Raw genomic sequence first — 17,920 nt, forward strand, 5'->3', positions numbered from 1 at the left:
CCTGCCGATGCAGGGGACACGGGTTTGTGCCCCGGTCCGGGAAGATCCCACGTGCCACAGAGCGGCTGGGCCCATGAGCCATGGCCGCTGAGCCTGTGCGTCCGGAGCTGTGCTTCACAGCCGGAGAGGCCACAGCAGTGAGAGGCCCACGTACCGCAAAAAAAAAAAAAAAAAAAAAAGTAAAGTGCACTGATAAAGTCCCCCTATCCCCTAAGGCCTTAAAAAATATCATAATTTATTAAATTAAAAATTATCTTGCACTAGCTGGGAGTAAACCAGACACCATTGTCAGAGTTCTGTAACATCACTAGTTTCAAGTTCTACCCATAAATGAGACTCCTAAAAATGTCAAGTATTTAGTATGCTAAGTTTTATTATGGCTATAAGAACTTGGACAGTCTTCCATGTTACTATATCCCATATCAGAGTTCTTGGGAATTTTCAGTGTCTGCCTTTTTAGAGAATAAGTATTCATTTGTATTAGAAATAAATATTTAAATTGTCATATGTATTATACAGAGAGTATTTTTCCAGCACTAACCTTGAAAAAAAACCTGATTGATGGAGGATATTAAGTGGAATTCTACTTTTTGCCAGGCTTTCTTGAGGATACATCTGTCACAATCCACATTTTCTGGTTGAATTATAATATCTTTGACCATGATAATAAGAAGAGCCAGGCAACTTTCTATTTGTCTTTCCTCAGGGTGTGAGCATAATAGACGACATATGATTGACGGGGTGAGGGAGAACATTTTCAAACCTGTTTCCAAATCATTTATTTAAATTTGAGTACTAGACTAAAATATTTCTTCTTTCTTTCTTTTTTTTTAATGTCCCCTTCTATTAGAACACCTTATTTCATTTAAAAATTTAGACATTTTGCCATGACGGGAAAAATTATTTTTGCCTTCTTAATCCATTATAGCTTAAGCATCCCAATATTTAATAAAATAGAACATCAAGGAATTATATAATATTAAGAGATTTAATGAAAGGCCTTTTTTAATCAGTCTGTTAAATATATCTCTTTATTTTTTCCTTCTACCTTATAGAGCTTGAGTGTGTTGATGAAGGATTGCTACAGTTTTGTGCCAATAAATTGAAATTACTCCATCTTTATGAGTCTGTCAGTCAATTAAATTCCATTGATTTTCATTCAGACACGCCATTCTCTGATAATGTGAGTAATCCCATTATTCATTATAAAAAATAATCTCTGATTATTTTTTATTTTTTTAATTGGTAGTAAAGAAGTAGAATATTAAGTTTTTTTTTTTTAGGTGTTAAAAAAAAAGTATTTTCTTTACAAGACCTTCTGCTGGCTTTCCATGCCTTGCTGCTAAATTTATATTATTTAGGCTAGAATATTGAACTTATTGTTAATCCATTTTTAATACCTAGAAGCATTCGGTTTTCCTTATTTTTTAAGGTTACTTCTTACAATACAACTTCTTCTGGACAGGGTTTGCCAATTAAAATATATGCAGTTTACTGAAGTAGCAAAATTTTAATTTCTTTTAAAGAAAAAAAAAAGATTCTGCCAAACAGAAGAGACCAGCTTTTCTGTGTTGTTGTTAGCAAGCTCATACTGCTCTGTTGTTTACTATGTAATGAAATACATTTAAAAAAATATTTTATCGTACATCAGAGTGTTTAAAGTAATTGTAGAAAATGTTCTGTGTTTTTATTCTATAAAACGTAAAAACTGATAGCACCTTGTAATCTTTATTACAGTGCAGTGTTGCTCATTTCTGAGAAGAGTATACAAAATTCTTACTTTCCATCTAGAGAAATCGAATTTCTCCCGATAGAGAAAAGAGAGAAATATTGTCCTCTCTTCCCTCGACTACTATGTGACCTTGGCCAGGTTGCCTGGCATCAGGGCCTCATGTCTTTTATTTGTTTAAAGGAAAATTATTAAGGTGATTTTTAGTGATTTTTCAAGTCACTGGTAATGCTTTTAAAAAACTCATCTGGTATATCTGAAAGTTAATTGAGTTTTAAAGTGGATGCCTTTTATTGTAAATGCACATACATGAATAAAAATTTTTAAACAGAAAAATGAGAGAAGGTTTTCCCTTTGTATTGGAAATAACCTACAAGTCCTAACATCTTTTTTTATCTTTGGGGTTCTAGATGGATTTTATAAAGCATTTTAACAATCTTCACAATAATATTCTGTGAGTGCCATTATAAATGACAAAGCCATTCTTCAGGAGCTTTTGTTTTGCTATCTACTTCACCAATAGAGAAAAATCATTTCAAGCAACAGAAAAGTTCAAGTTGATTAAGTTATGTCTATAGGATTGCCTGGACATTTCATAGATTCTTCAATGCCTAAATTTTTTTTTTATAAAATCAAAACTATCTCTCTTGAACCCTGCAAAAGAAACTTAAAATATATGGCATTAATAATCCCTTGTAGAATTCATTTCCACTTGATAGCCCCAATATAGTGTGCAAAAGAATTATAAACTTTTAAAAATCAGTTGACAGATTGTTCTTTTTTATTATTTTTTTATCTTTAAAATGCTTTTAAAGAATTAAAACCGTATTTTGCTGTAGACTTATTTGGATCCTTAAAAAAACATGCAGTCAACTGGCTGAATGGCTAATTTTGTACATACAAAACTAAAATTCAAATCTAAACTAATTCATTTTTGCTGTCTGTAGGACATAGTTCATATAAGTTTGGTATAGCATCGAACCACCTATGTGTATTCCGTAGCATTTTGCAGTTTACTACTTGTTCTTAAAACAACATGCATAAGTAAATAACAAAACTGCTCTTGTTTAAGAATGCAACTTTAATCATGTAGCTTGAGGGGAAGAAAGTTTTGCTTGCTATGGTGAATGTGTGCATTTGTGTCTGTGTGTGTATGTGTATGTGTACACTTGTCCCTAATTTAGAAGAATAATGGTATATCAGGAGATGTTTCTGCACATAAGGTATGTAAAAACAGTTTGAAAGGCTGGCAGGTTATATCTCTGCAGCCCCAAGAGCCACATAGAGGATTTATATGTAGATACAGTGAAGATTGTTTTCCACTGCTTTTATTTTATAATGTTTATGCTGCTTAATAAACAAGCATTAAATTTCAAGTAGTTCTTTAGTTTCCTCGGAATCACAAGCGTTAGCAGTTGACACCCTTTTAATATTTTTTTATTCAGCAGACAAAGGTTCATTGCAGGGCCAAGCCAGGAGAACAGGTGGCTCATGCTCAAAAACCCCAAACTCCCTGATGGTTTGGGGGGAAAGGCTTAAATTTTTTTTCTGATTAAGCAATAATACATGTTTATTAAAATTTAGACATTTTAGAAGAGTATAATCTCAAGAAACTTTCTAAAAGTGGTACTTTCGGTAATATGTAGTATTTCAAGATTAGTTTATTTATATAACCTCCTACTCATGAACTGAGAGTAAAGTTTTAAGCAGAGCATATCATAGCTATCACATTAATTCAAAAGTCATCATCTTTTGCTTATAGTCTCGCATTTCACTTCAGATGATAGCGTTGACACTTATGGAAGAGTCAGAGAAAGAGACATGGTCTATTCAGAACTTTTTTTTTTTCCACTATATTTAAGGACTTGGCTGTGTTACTAAGACTTGATGAAAAAGAACTTCTTAAGCTCCAGGCGTTGTTAGAGAAGTATAAACAAGAGAACAGCAGGACTGCCGTCCGATTTTCTGATGATAAGGATGGTGTGTTGCCTGTCAAAACATTTCTGGAATATTTAGAATATGAGAAAGATGTGATCAATGTAAAGAAGATAAGTGAAGAGGACCGTGTGGCTTTAGGTAGGTTGAATGAGAAATTGCTCTTTGAATCCTCCCTATTCTAGATGAAAGCCTGGGAGGAGCTTATACCATCTCAGAGATTGAGTTTGTTTTGAAATTAATTAACCAAAGAATTTAATGTGTGTTTTACAGTCCACAGAAGATCCTCTGGACAGGTAGGCACTGTGTCATAAAAGTTGTACTGAATTAGTAAGTACGCTTAGGAGACAGTGTCAGACATGTGATGATTTGCCTTCTGCTTTAATCACTTAAGCCAGTTAAACCATTGATTTCCCTTCTCTCGTGTTGTTTTGCTCCTCTGGGGATCTAGGTTGCAGTTCAGGAGGGTTGTGAGTCCAGATGGTAAGTGGTCATTGATTGACGTGTCTTGTTTTTGTTTTACCAGGCAGTTTCTTTTTTTGGAGGTGTTTATGTGGAGAAAGCTCCACTGAGGATATGTGTCACGCTCTGGAGTCAGCTGGACTTAGCCCCCAGCTGTTGTTGGTAAGGCTTCTTGTTTCTGGCTGCTCTTCGTCCTTGCTACTGTCACCCAGACGTGTCAGTCTCTGGTTTTTTTTTTTTTTTTTACCACTGTCTAAAGCATATCATAGAACATACATGAAAACTTTCTAAAAATGATCAAGGAGGGCTTCCCCGGTGGCACAGTGGCTGAGAGTCTGCCTGCCGATGCAGGGGACACGGGTTGGTGCCCCGGTCCGGGAAGATCCCACATGCCGCGGAGCAGCTGGGCCCGTGAGCCATGGCCGCTGAGCCTGCGCGTCCGCAACGGGAGAGGCCACAACAGTGAGAGGCCCGCGTACCGCAAAAAAAAAAGAAAGAAAAAAAAATGATCAAGGAAATTTATAATCACCGTATTTAATTGAATAATATTACCATACTTTTCTCATTCTCTGTAAATTATAACCAGCATATTCCATGGTTGGCCTAGAATAAATTTAGAATCTGTCATGTATGCACTCATTTACAATGGACTGTGATCTTCAGTAAAAATGTTTGTATTAGAACTAAAAAGATCTTATCTGGAGAACAAAATGAAGTTCCCTTAAAGCATTATAGAATTATCAAACATTCCCAGACTTTGAATATATATTAGGAATTAATGTCTGTGCTATAACAAATGCAAATTAAAGAATCATCCAATGGAAAAACTACGACACTAAATTTTCACCCTTTCTGAAAAGGGCGGGGAAGTTACCCCAGCATCACCGTCCTGCCCTCTACCACCTCTCACATGTACACATACACATACTCTGTCACAGCCCCACACACATCTTAAATTTTGGCCAGGATTTGGGCATTCCACCTCTATGAACTTGTTGACTGTGTTAACGTATTGTTTTAATTGAACATGTAAGCCCTTTAAAGATGGATTCTGTTCTACCTCACTCTGCAGTGTATATGTCAGGAAGGAAAGCAGTTAAAGATACACATGGTTGCGCGTGGATGTCCATAAGCTGCTTTATTCATACTAGCCACACATAGAAAACTACTCAGTGCCCTTCGGTGGCACATCCTTACCATGGAACACTCCTCAGCAACAAAAAGGAATAAACTCTTGCTACAAGCAGTAGCTTGAATAAACAAGGAAAATATGCAGATAGAAAAAAGCCAATCTTAAAAAGATACATACTACCTGATTTTATTTTCATAACCTTTATAAAATAACACAGTTGTAGAGAGAGAGGACAGATGAGTGGTTGCCAAGGGTTAGGGATGAGTGTAGGGGAGGGGACGGGTGTGGCTGTAAAGAGTTAATAGGAGGGAGTCTTGTGCCGATGGTAGAGTCGAGTGTCTTGATCGTGGTGATGGTCATGTATGCCGTGCTACACGTGATAAAACTGCATGATGCAAAATGAGTGCCTGTATTACCGGTGAAACGTGCGTCAGCTTTATGGATTTTACAAATGACAGTGTCTCGGCTTTGTGTAGGATGTTAACATTAGGGGAGACTGTGGGAAGGGCGCACGGGACCTCCGTGTGCATTCCTTTGTGCCACCAGTGAATCTATAATCGCTTCAAAATAAAAAGTTAAAAAGAAAGGAGACAAGTATTACCTGTCACTCAAAATTGTGATGCTTAAATAGACGAACACAGAATACTACTTTTTTCCATTGTGTTTAATCAAGTTCATTTAAATTTGTTATCTACTTTAAATCAGGGTTAGAGAAAAACCTGGAAAAAACAAACCTCACACCTTTACCTCAAGCTGTATATAAAATTTAAGTCAAAATGGAACATAAATATGAGGTAAAACTCACAAAACTTACAGAAGAAAACACCAGAGAAAGCTTGGTTTAGGCAAAGGTTTCCTAGGGTACAAAAAGCATGAACTGTAAAAGAAAAATATTGATGAACTGTGCTTCATGAAAATTCAGAACTTCTGTTTTTTAAAAGACTGTTAAGAAACTGAAATGGCGAGACTCTTTTTCAAAACAGATCTGATAAATGAATTGTGTCCACACTGTACAAAAAATCTGTACAACTCAGTAGTAAGACAACAGTACCGTTTAAAAATGAGCAAGGAATTTGAACAGACACGTGACCAAAACACATACATACAAATGGCAAATAATCAATCACCTGGAAGATGTTGAACACCATTAGCCATTAGGGAAATGCAGAAATAAAACCAGTATGGCCTCTGTCCCAGGAGGCCTAAAGAAGTGGTGGAAATGGGATGTAGATCCCCAACAAGCTGCCTGTTCCACCCCTCACGCTCCATCATGTAACACGCAAGCACTTCCCTCTCAGCCAGAGAGACTGGATTGCTCACGTGTACATGTGTGCTCTCTAGAAAAGTACAAGATTTTGTTTATGGTAAATATTTTTTTAGACTGAGAAAGATTTAAACTCTGATTGCAGTCTCTGCTCCTGAGTGTGTGGCTTTCTAAGGAAAAAGATATTTTGGACAAACCGCAGTCTGTCTGCTGTCTCCACGCGACGCTGTGCATCCTGAGCAAGATGAGAGGTGAGCGTGGTGGGCGCCGAGGATCAGCTGTCGGGGAGTGTGGGCCCCACTCCCGGAAACAACATTCAGTGTTGAAATTCTGCAGAAACGGGAGGGAGGCTACTTTCTCTTAACAGAAGGAGGCCAGGGGGTACAAAACATTTCACTAGAGAGACTCTTCTGGGTAGTCGTAGAAAGCTCTTAACGCATTCAAAGTGTGCTTTATGAAAATTCTGTTTTGCATTATCATAAGAAATGATGTGAACAGTGTGTTTTCTCAACTCAATGAGGTGAATCAAATGGTCTTCTGTGGAGGTAATAGTTCTCTTATTGTTTTGGCATGATGAGAACAAGAGTCTGTTATATTAAACATTCAAGAGTAGTTTTCAGCAATGATGAAAATATTCCAAACGGAGCTTTACAGTTGATTGAGAAGCAAGATGCCTAACAGCATAAATAAATGACTATAAGTGTTCTGAATAAAATAAATTGTAGATTTATTTTCCAATTCATTGAGAAATATATAGATGCATCAGTGGGGAATTTAGTGTTAACATTATGTTTAATGTCAAAGTTTGGACCAATAAAAAAAAAATCTCCCAGCTAAGAGTTTCTTCTTTTTAACTTTCCCCTTTTGCCTGTAGTGGCCATCGAAGAGACCTGGGATTCCCAGTCAGTGTCCCCTTGGTGGCAGCAGATGCGCACGGCCTGTATTCAGTCTGAGCACAACGGGGCTGCTCTGCTTTCTGCGCACGTCGGGCACGCTGTCGCCGCCCAGATATCCAACAACTTGACTGAGAGGAAAGTGAGTGAGCGGAGGGCTGCTCTGTAGGTGGGGGGCACCTCTCCAGCTGGCGCCCGGTCCGCTCTCCCCTTCTGGGCTGCATCGTCTTCAGTGTTGTGCAACATCTAGGATTTGATGTGTGGGTCCAGCACGATCTTTTCTGTCTCTCTGGGGGGTGAAGGGTGCTGTCCTTAATTTGTTTATTCCGATGACATGCATACTTGAACTTAGTCTCCACATGGCGTAAGGGGAAAAGCCCTGGATTCGGAGGGCAGAGATCTGGTCTCCGCCATCAGCTGGTGATCTGTGGTGAGTGCCTTTAAAAGACGGGTCCTGGTTCAGTTTTCTCGTCCAAAAGGATCAGGGTTAGACGGCATCATTTCTCAGATTTCTTTCGGCTCTGAAGTCCTACAATTGTATTTATACCCCCCTTTTATAAACAAAGGTGGTTTTGCCATAGAGTGTTGAATGACTCAAATGGAAGTTTCCTGTTGCCCTTCTGCTTTGTGGCTTTTCCCCATGTCTTGAAAACTGAAATTTATTTCAGAAAAGAAAAAGACTTAATTAACATCCCTTATATCTCATGGTAAATCAGAAAATTTTTTCTAGGGGGATGTTGCATTAAATTAGATGAGATACTTAAGTAGGTCTGTAGAGATTCACTCAACATTGTCAGTCTCGAGGAGCCGGAGGAAGAGGGCGGAAGAGTAAGACGCGGAGATCACCTTCCTCCCCACAGATACATCAGAAATTCATCTACACGTGGAACAACTCCAACAGAACACCTACTGAACGCTGACAGAAGACCTCAGACCCCCCAAAAGGCAAGAAACTCCCCACATACCTGGCCGGGTGGATGAAAGGCTCTTGGTGCTGCAGCCAGGAGTTAGTGCTGTGCCTCTGAAGTGGGAGAGCCAACTTCAGGACACGGGTCCACAAGAGACCTCCCAGCTCCACATAATATCAAGCAGCGAAAATCTCCCAGGGATCTCCATCTCAACACCAGCACCCAGCTTCAGTCAACGACCAGCAAGCTACAGTGCTGGTCACCCTATGCCAAGCAACTAGCAAGGCAGGAACACAACCCCACCCATTAGCAGAGAGGATACCTAAAAACATAATAAGGCCACAGGCACCCCAAAACACACCACCAGACGTGGACCTGTCCACCAGAAAGACAAGATCGAGCTTCAACCACCAGAACACAGGCATTAGTCCCCCCCACCAGGAAGCCTACACAACCTACTGAAACAACCTTAGCCACGGGGGACAGACACCAAAAACAACGGGAACTACGAATCTGCAGCCTGCAAAAAGGAGACCCCAAACACAGTAACATAAGCAAAATGAGAAAGCAGAAAAACACACAGCAGGTGAAGGAGCAAGATAAAAACCTACCAGACCTAACAAATGAAGAGGTAATAGGCAGTCTACCTGAAAAAGAATTCAGAATAATGATAGTAAAGCTGATCCAAGATTCTATTTCCCAGATCCAAAATCTTGGAAATAGAATAGACAATATGCAAGAAACAGTTAACAAGGACCTAGAAGAACTAAAGATGAATCAAGCATCGATTAAAAACACAATAAATGAAATGAAAAATACTCTAGATGGGATCAATAGCAGAATAACTGAGGCAGAAGAACGGATAAGTGAGGTGGAAGATAAAATAGTGGAAATAACTGATGCAGAGAAAAATAAAGAAAAAAGAATGAAAAGAACAGAGGACAGTCTCAGAGACCTCTGGGACAACATTAAACGCACCAACATTCGAATTATAGGGGTTCCAGAAGAAGAAGAGAAAAAGAAAGGGACTGAGAAAATATTTGAAGAGATTATAGTTGAAAACTTCCCTAATATGGGAAAGGAAATAGTTAATCAAGTCCAGGAGGCACAGAGAGTCCCATACAGAATAAATCCAAGAAGAAATACGCCAAGACACATATTAATCAAACTGTCAAAAATTAAACACAAAGAAATCATATTAAAAGCAGCAAGGGAAAAACAACAAATAACACACAAGGGAATCCCCATCAGGTTAACAGCTGATCTCTCAGCAGAAACTCTACAAGCCAGAAGGGAGTGGCAGGACATAATTAAAGTGATGAAGGACAGAAACCTGCAACCAAGATTACTCTACCCAGCAAGGATCTCATTCAGATTTGATGGAGAAATTAAAACGTTTACAGACAAGCAAAAGCTGAGAGAGTTCAGCACCACCAAACCAGCTTTACAACAAATGCTAAAGGAACTTCTCTAGGCAAGAAACACAACAGAAGGACTATACCTACAATAACGAACCCAAAGCCATTAAGGAAATGGGAATAGGAACATACATATCAATAATTACCTTAAATGTAAATGGACTAAATGCTCCCACCAAAAGACACAGAGTGGCTGAATGGATACAAAAACAAGACCCATATATATGCTGTCTACAAGAGACCCACTTCAGACCTAGAGACACATACAGATTGAAAGTAAGGGGATGGAAAAAGATATTCCATGCAAATGGAAATCAAAAGAAAGCTGGAGTAGCAATTCTTATATCAGACAAAATAGACTTTAAAATAAAGACTATTAGAAGAGACAAAGAAGGACACTACATAACGATAAAAGGATCGATCCAAGAAGAAGATATAACAATTGTAAATATTTATGCACCCAACATAGGAGCACCTCAATACATAAGGCAAATACTAACAGCCATAAAAGGGGAAATCGACAGTAACACAATCATAGTAGGGGACTTTAACACCCCACTTTCACCAATGGACAGATCATCCAAAATGAAAATAAATAAGGAAACACAAGCTTTAAATGATACATTAAACAAGATGGACTTAATTGATATTTATAGGACATTCCACCCAAAAACAACAGAATACACATTTTTCTCAAGTGCTCATGGAACATTCTCCAGGATAGATCATATCTTGGGTCACAAATCAAGCCTTGGTAAATTTAAGAAAATTGAAATTGTATCAAGTATCTTTTCCGACCACAATGCTATGAGACTAGACATCAATTACAGGAAAAGATCTGTAAAAAATACAAACACATGGAGGCTAAACAATACACTACTCAATAATGAAGTGATCACTGAAGAAATCAAAGAGGAAATTAAGAAATACTTAGAAACAAATGACAATGGAGACACGACGACCCAAAACCTATGGGACGCAGCAAAAGCAGTTCTAAGGGGGAAGTTTATAGCAATACAATCCCACCTTAAGAAACAGGAAACATTTCGAGTAAACAACCTGACCCTGCACCTAAAGCAATTAGAGAAAGAAGAACAAAAAACCCCCAAAGTTAGCAGAAGGAAAGAAATCATAAAGATCAGATCAGAAATAAATGAAAAAGAAATGAAGGAAACGATAGCAAAGATCAACCAAACTAAAAGCTGGTTCTTTGAGAAGATAAACAAAATTGACAAACCATTAGCCAGACTCATCAAGAAAAGAAGGGAGAAGACTCAAATCAGTAGAATTAGAAATGAAAAAGGAGAAGTAACAACTGACACTGCAGAAATACAAAAGATCATGAGAGATTACTATAAGCAACTCTATGCCAATAAAATGGACAACCTGGAAGAAATGGACAAATTCTTAGAAATGCACAACCTACCAAGACTGACTCAGGAAGAAATAGAAAATATGAATAGACCAATCACAAGCACTGAAATTGAAACTGTGATTAAAAATCTTCCATCAAACAAAAGCCCAGGACCAGATGGCTTCACAGGCGAATTCTATCAAACATTTAGAGAAGAGCTAACACCCATCCTTCTCAAACTCTTCCAAACAATATCAGAGGAAGGAACACTCCCAAACTCATTCTACGAGGCCACCATCACCTTGATACCAAAACCAGGCAAGGATGTCACAAAGAAAGAAAACTACAGGCCAATATCACTGATGAACATAGATGCAAAAATCCTCAACAAAATACTAGCAAACAGAATCCAACAGCACATTAAAAGGATCATACACCATGATCAAGTGGGGTTTATTCCAGGAATGCAAGGATTCTTCAATATACGCAAATCAATCAATGTGATACACCATATTAACAAGTTGAAGGAGAAAAACCATATGATCATCTCAATAGATGCAGAGAAAGCTTTCGACAAAATTCAACACCCATTTATGATAAAAACCCTGCAGAAAGTAGGCATAGAGGGAACTTTCCTCAACATAATAAAGGCCATATATGACAAACCCACAGCCAACATTGTCCTCAATGGTGAAAAACTGAAACCATTTCCACTAAGATCAGGAACAAGACAAGGCTGCCCACTCTCACCACTCTTATTCAACCTAGTTTTGGAAGTTTTAGCCACAGCAATCAGAGAAGAAAAGGAAATAAAAGGAATCCAAATTGGAAAAGAAGAAGTAAAGCTGTCACTGTTTGCAGATGACATGATACTATACATAGAGAATCCTAAAGATGCTACCGAAAAACTACTAGAGCTAATCAATGAATTTGGTAAAGTAGCAGGATACAAAATTAATGCACAGAAATCTCTGGCATTCCTGTACACTAATGATGAAAAATCTGAAAATGAAATCAAGAAAACACTCCCATTTACCATTGCAACAAAAAGAATAAAATATCTAGGAATAAACCTACCTAAGGAGACAAAAGACCTGTATGCAGAAAATTATAAGACACTGATGAAAGAAATTAAAGATGATTTAAATAGATGGAGAGATATACCATGCTCCTGGATTGGAAGAATCAATATTGTGAAAATGACTCTACTACCCAAAACAATCTACAGATTCAATGCAATCCCTATCAAACTACCACTGGCATTTTTCACAGAAGTAGAACAAAAAATTTCAAAATTTGTTTGGAAAAACAAAAGACCCCGAATAGCCAAAGCAATCTTGAGAACGAAAAACGGAGCTGGAGGAATCAGGCTGCCTGACTTCAGACTATACTACAAAGCTACAGTAATTAAGACAGTGTGGTACTGGCATAAAAACAGAAAGATAGATCAGTGGATCAGGATAGAAAGCCCAGAGATAAACCCACGCACATATGGCCAACTTATCTTTGATAAAGGAGGCAGGAATGTACAGTGGAGAAAGGACAGCCTCTTCAATAAGTGGTGCTGGGAAAACTGGACAGGGACATGTAAAAGTATGAGATTAGATCATTCCCTAACACCATACACAAAAATAAGCTCAAAATGGATTAAAGACCTAAATGTAAGGCCAGAAACTATCAAACTCTTAGAGGAAAACATAGGCAGAACACTCTATGACATAAATCACAGCAAGATCCTTTTGGACCCACCTCCTAGAGAAATGGAACTAAAAACAAAGATAAACAAATGGGACCTAATGAAACTTCAAAGCTTTTGCACAGCAAAGGAAACCATAAACAAGACCATAAGACAACCCTCAGAATGGGAGAAAATATTTGCAAATGAAGCAACTGACAAAGGATTAATCTCCAAAATTTATAAACAGCTCATGCAGCTCAATAGCAAAAAAACAAACAACCCAATCCAAAAATGGGCAGAAGACTTAAATAGGCATTTCTCCAAAGAAGATATACAGACTGCCAACAAACACATGAAAGAATGCTCAACATCATTAATCAGTAGAGAAATGCAAATCAAAACTACAATGAGATATCATCTCACACCAGTCAGAATGGCCATCATCAAGAAATCTAGAAACAATAAATGCTGGAGAGGGTGTGGAGAAAAGGGAACACTCTTGCACTGCTGGTGGGAATGTGAATTGGTACAGCCACTATGGAGAACAGTATGGAGGTTCCTTAAAAAACTAAAAATAGAACTACCATATGACCCAGCAATACCACTACTAGGCATATACCCTGAGAAAACCATAATTCAAAAAGAGACATGTACCAAAATGTTCATTGCAGCTCTATTCACAATAGCCCGGAGCTGGAAACAACCTAAGTGTCCATCATCGGATGAATGGATAAAGAAGATGTGGCACATATATACAATGGAATATTACTCAGCCATAAAAAGAAACGAAACTGAGCTATTTGTAATGAGGTGGATAGACCTAGAGTCTGTCATACAGAGTGAAGTAAGTCAGAAAGAGAAAGACAAATACCGTATGCTAACGCATATATATGGAATTTAAAAAAAAAAAAAATGTCATGAAGAACCTAGGGGTAAAACGGGAATAAAGACACAGACCTACTTGAGAATGGACTTGAGGATATGGGGAAGGGGAAGGGTAAGCTGTGACAAAGGGAAAGAGAGGCATGGACATATATACACTACCAAACGTAAGGTAGATAGCTAGTGGGAAGCAGCCGCATAGCACAGGGAGATCAGCTCGGTGCTTTGTGACCGCCTGGAGGGGTGGGATGGGGAGGGTGGGAGGGAGGGAGATGCATGAGGGAGGGGATGTGGGAACAGATGTATATGTAAGACTGATTCACTTTGTTATAAAGCAGAAACTAATAAAAAAAAAAAATTAAAAAAAAAAATAAAAAAAAAAAATAAAAAAAAAAAAAAACATTGTCAGTCTCAGTAGTTTGTGGGCTAACTTTAATATGACTGGCTTAAGATGTTTATACTAATGGAGAGAGAGAAATTTAAGACACATTTTTTATGTTGTCTAGTACATTCTGAGGAGCTGTCAGTATCCTGGTACTGACGGAAAAAGCTGTGGCTCTTGCAGGGATGGCCCTGAAACCTTTGCAGTGCATGTTACCTGAATCGGGGGCCTCACTGCTGTTCTCTTCGTAAATGCCCCGACTCTATCATCGTTGCCCCTAAATCTCCAGGCTACTCCTGACCCTCATGTTCCATCCAGCCAAGTAGTAATATTTGTGAAACAGCATCTGTGTATTGCTTTGTGATGTATCCTGACTACGCATCAGCTTTCAAGTTAAAAGCTCATTCAAGTTAATGTAGATCCGGAATCTTGGCCAGAGTATCACCTGTGCATTTTCTTTTAGTTTTCCCAAACAGTTTCGGGTACTGATTCGGAGGCCCTCACTGATTCCTGGGAGGCCCTTTCCCTTGACACTGAGTACTGGAAACTTCTGCTGAAACAGCTGGAGGACTGTCTCCTACTTCAGACTCTGCTTCATAGCAAAGTGAATGCCTCAACCTCCAAAGCGTCATCGCTGCAGGCTGAGCCGCTCCCGAAGCTTTCTGTTAAAAAGCTGTTAGAAGGAGGAAAAGGTAACCTGAAGCTTATTTGAGCATCTGTATCCATGTACATTTTTTTTTTTATGGTATGGGCTATTTTGGGGGTTGCTTTTTATAGAAATGAGTGAAAGAATAAGGAAAGAGAAATACACTCAGATTTTAAAAATAACCCACCACATACTTCTTCTCTGTTAATCTCCTCCAAGTCTGATCCTGTCAATTCCTTGCTCAGGAACCACCAGCTACTTCCCCTCGCCTTAGAAAATAAGCCGCGGTTCTCAAAGAGTGGTCGCAGTCCTCTTTTTCTCCAGCTTCACATCTGTGTGAGGCCAGATCTTCCTCCTACACCTCAACCACAACATCAGATCACAGTGCATAGAATGTCCAAGCTGACTTGGGCAGTCCAGATCCAAGCTAGACATCAAAGAAATTTGCAAAAGTGTAGTACCACTCTTCTCACTAAATATCTTGCTTTGCTTTGGCAAATACAATTATTTTCATAAAATACTAGCATGTAATGGGTTTATTCTTTTTATTTTAAAATGAATTAATAAAATTTTTAAAACATTTTCTCAGTTTTAATTTCTGATACCGTAATTATCAATAAATATAACCCATAAGCTAAAGTCCTTTGGGCTTGTCAAAAATGTTTACTGGTTTAAGGGACTAAGACTGGGACGAGGAAGTTCAGAAATTGCTGGAACCAAGTGTAAACTCTGCTCCCCACGGACCTTCACCTCGGAATGCAGCTCATTTCCACCTCTTGCTTGCTTGTTGCTAGATTTGAATTCAGATGAAACATCTGTGATTCCCCATCTCTGGGTCTGAGAGCCCGAGCTGCTCCCACTCTTACTCACCTGCCAAGGCCCGCCTCGAATGCCACCTCCCTCCACGAAACCTCTCATGATCCACTGACTGCGGGTTCTCTCTTCTTCCTCCTAACTTGCACAGAACTTCGTACCGCTTTTCCGATGCACCACTCTCTACCGTCCCGGAGTCGCTGGCTTCCTTTGCTTCTATCTTGCAGGATCACGAGCATCTTGAACTTTGAATTTCTCGTGGCGCACACCCTCTCCTTACCAGCCGCTCTGTCAAGCTTTTGATACTGGAGTGACTATATGTCTGGGTTTAGAAATACTGGTATTTATAGTTTTTATTTAGGTAACTCGTTTTTTCATTCTTTATAAGGCTTGTGAACATTTTTAATTGTAAACTCACTACACTCCATGCTGCCACCTGGTGAAAATGTAGGAATGCCATTTTAATATTAACCCGAGCAATAGGATCAGGGCCTTGATCCTGGAACGGGAATTATCAAATGATTTAGAAGCCAAACAGAAGAAATTAGATCGCCTGGCATACTGCTCTCATTTATTGATATTTCCACTGATAATTATGATTTCACATTCTTTTTGTCACAAGGTTTATAGTTGAATCAAAATAGGAAGAAAGACTGAGAGGAAAATTTTGGTTTATTACAGAAGATTCTATTTGTTTTAGGTAATGGGACTCTTCATCTTGAATGTTTTTTATAATTTATAACTTCCTGAACTATATTGATGACGGAAATATGGTATCGCATCATGTTGTTAATTAACTGTGGCTAAATTTTGCCCCCAAATATTCCATATAGGCAAGTTAGTTGACTATTAACAGTAGTGTTTTGCCCTAAGAAACCTAGACACAAGTATCATGCTAATCAGTCTGTTTTCACTTGCATTTAAATGAAAGCATTTTAAACGTATTCATGTCTCCATCTGTGTCCGATAAAGTGCATTTTGAATTTGTGGACACTGAAGGTATGTGGTGTACAGACTTATATATGCATCTGCATTAATATTTAGCTAATCTTTTACAAGAGTATAAAGGTGCCCTAGAGATCCAATATCCCACTTGCCCTCATACAGTGAGTGGTAGGTGGGGACACCTGTAAATCTCATAGCTTTGGGGTCACTTTCAGGCTTAAAACAACGTGGCACTTAGATCTTCATAGAGACATTCAGATCCTGTGCTGTACGGGCTCCTTTTGGCAAATGCTGCCAATTTTCATTTCCTTTCATGTCTCCAAACTATAGGTGGCATTGCAGACAGTGTAGCTAAGTGGATATTTAAACAGGATGTCAGCCCTGAAGTATTAAGACTGGCTAATAAAGAAAGAGATGCAGAAAACTCAGATGAACCCAAAGAAGGTATTCACAGAGGTTTACCTGAGGTGTCAGAGGTGGAGATGGACTTGGGAGCCATCCCAGGTAAGACGTAAACACGGGGAAACGTGAAATCTGGCCTAGAGAAGGCGGGCGGAGCTTTCCTTCAGGCAGGAGCAATGCATCACTCTCCTCTGACTTTCAGACCTGCTGCACTTGGCCTACAAGCAGTTTCCTTGTAGCCTCGAGCTGGACGTGCTGCACGCACATTGCTGCTGGGAGTACGTTGTTCAGTGGAATAAAGATCCGGAGGTATGACTCCCGTCACCACTTCAGTGCTGGTTCTGTTTTGTGCTCATGCTATACGTACGTGGGACTGTTTCCTTCAGTCCCTTATAAACACTGGCTTTTTCCCCTTTGGAATGTCTCCATACCAGGAGCTGTGCCTGGCCTTTTTCATACATCCTCTCTCAAAATCCTCACCGTAAACCTATGAAGTGTGGGTGTCGTCATTATCCCCACTCTAGAGAAGAGAAAACTGGCTCGGAGAAGTCAGGTTCCTTGCCTGAGTCGGGCCAGGATTCAAGCCTAAGTTTCTCTAACGCCAGTGTGTCTTGCCCTACTCCTGGTTAAGTTGTGATGAGTGTGTTTTTTATTTCCTTTGGAACGTCTGTGTGAGATAGTATCTACCTATAGACAGTTCTTCGTATTGTAAGTCATCATGGTAAAAACCAGAGTGAAGATTCTGATGCCAGCCTAACTCTCCACGTGGGCATCACTCTCTGCCCCTTCCAGCAGCCGCCCTCGCTCCCAGGCATTCTCAGTCTGGAAGCAGTGCAGGGAGAGGCCCAAGGCCTGGAGGCTGGAGGCCTGGACCTGATGACTCCAGACAGGTGTCTGGGTTTGGCCCAGTCACTGAACCTCTGAACCTGGTTTTTCTCCTCACAGTCTTTTTTAATGATGGTGCCAGTCCTTCAAGATTGACACCAGGATAAGATAAGATGTGAAAACACATGACATGTATTTCTCTTTCCTGCACAGTCGTTCGCATAGGCTTCCTTAGTCAGTACTCTGGTAAAT

General features: G+C 39.2%; 1 protein-coding gene across 1 annotated transcript in view; it reads left to right on the forward strand.

Annotated features, from left to right (window-relative positions):
• The window catches only part of RAB3GAP2 (RAB3 GTPase activating non-catalytic protein subunit 2), a gene marked incomplete at its 5' end in the record, with an annotated part of 94,699 nt that overhangs the window by 64,334 nt on the left and 12,445 nt on the right, over positions 1-17,920 (forward strand). The window contains 8 exons of the mRNA XM_079698564.1: positions 1,056-1,183; positions 3,592-3,805; positions 4,191-4,288; positions 6,668-6,773; positions 7,397-7,557; positions 14,501-14,729; positions 16,772-16,945; positions 17,046-17,152. Of these exons, the coding sequence (XP_079554690.1) occupies positions 1,056-1,183; positions 3,592-3,805; positions 4,191-4,288; positions 6,668-6,773; positions 7,397-7,557; positions 14,501-14,729; positions 16,772-16,945; positions 17,046-17,152 (1,217 nt within the window). The remainder of the gene's footprint in view (positions 1-1,055; positions 1,184-3,591; positions 3,806-4,190; positions 4,289-6,667; positions 6,774-7,396; positions 7,558-14,500; positions 14,730-16,771; positions 16,946-17,045; positions 17,153-17,920) is intronic.

Source organism: Hyperoodon ampullatus (genome assembly GCF_949752795.1).
Source record: "Hyperoodon ampullatus genome assembly, chromosome: 2".
Lineage (NCBI taxonomy): Eukaryota > Metazoa > Chordata > Mammalia > Artiodactyla > Ziphiidae > Hyperoodon > Hyperoodon ampullatus.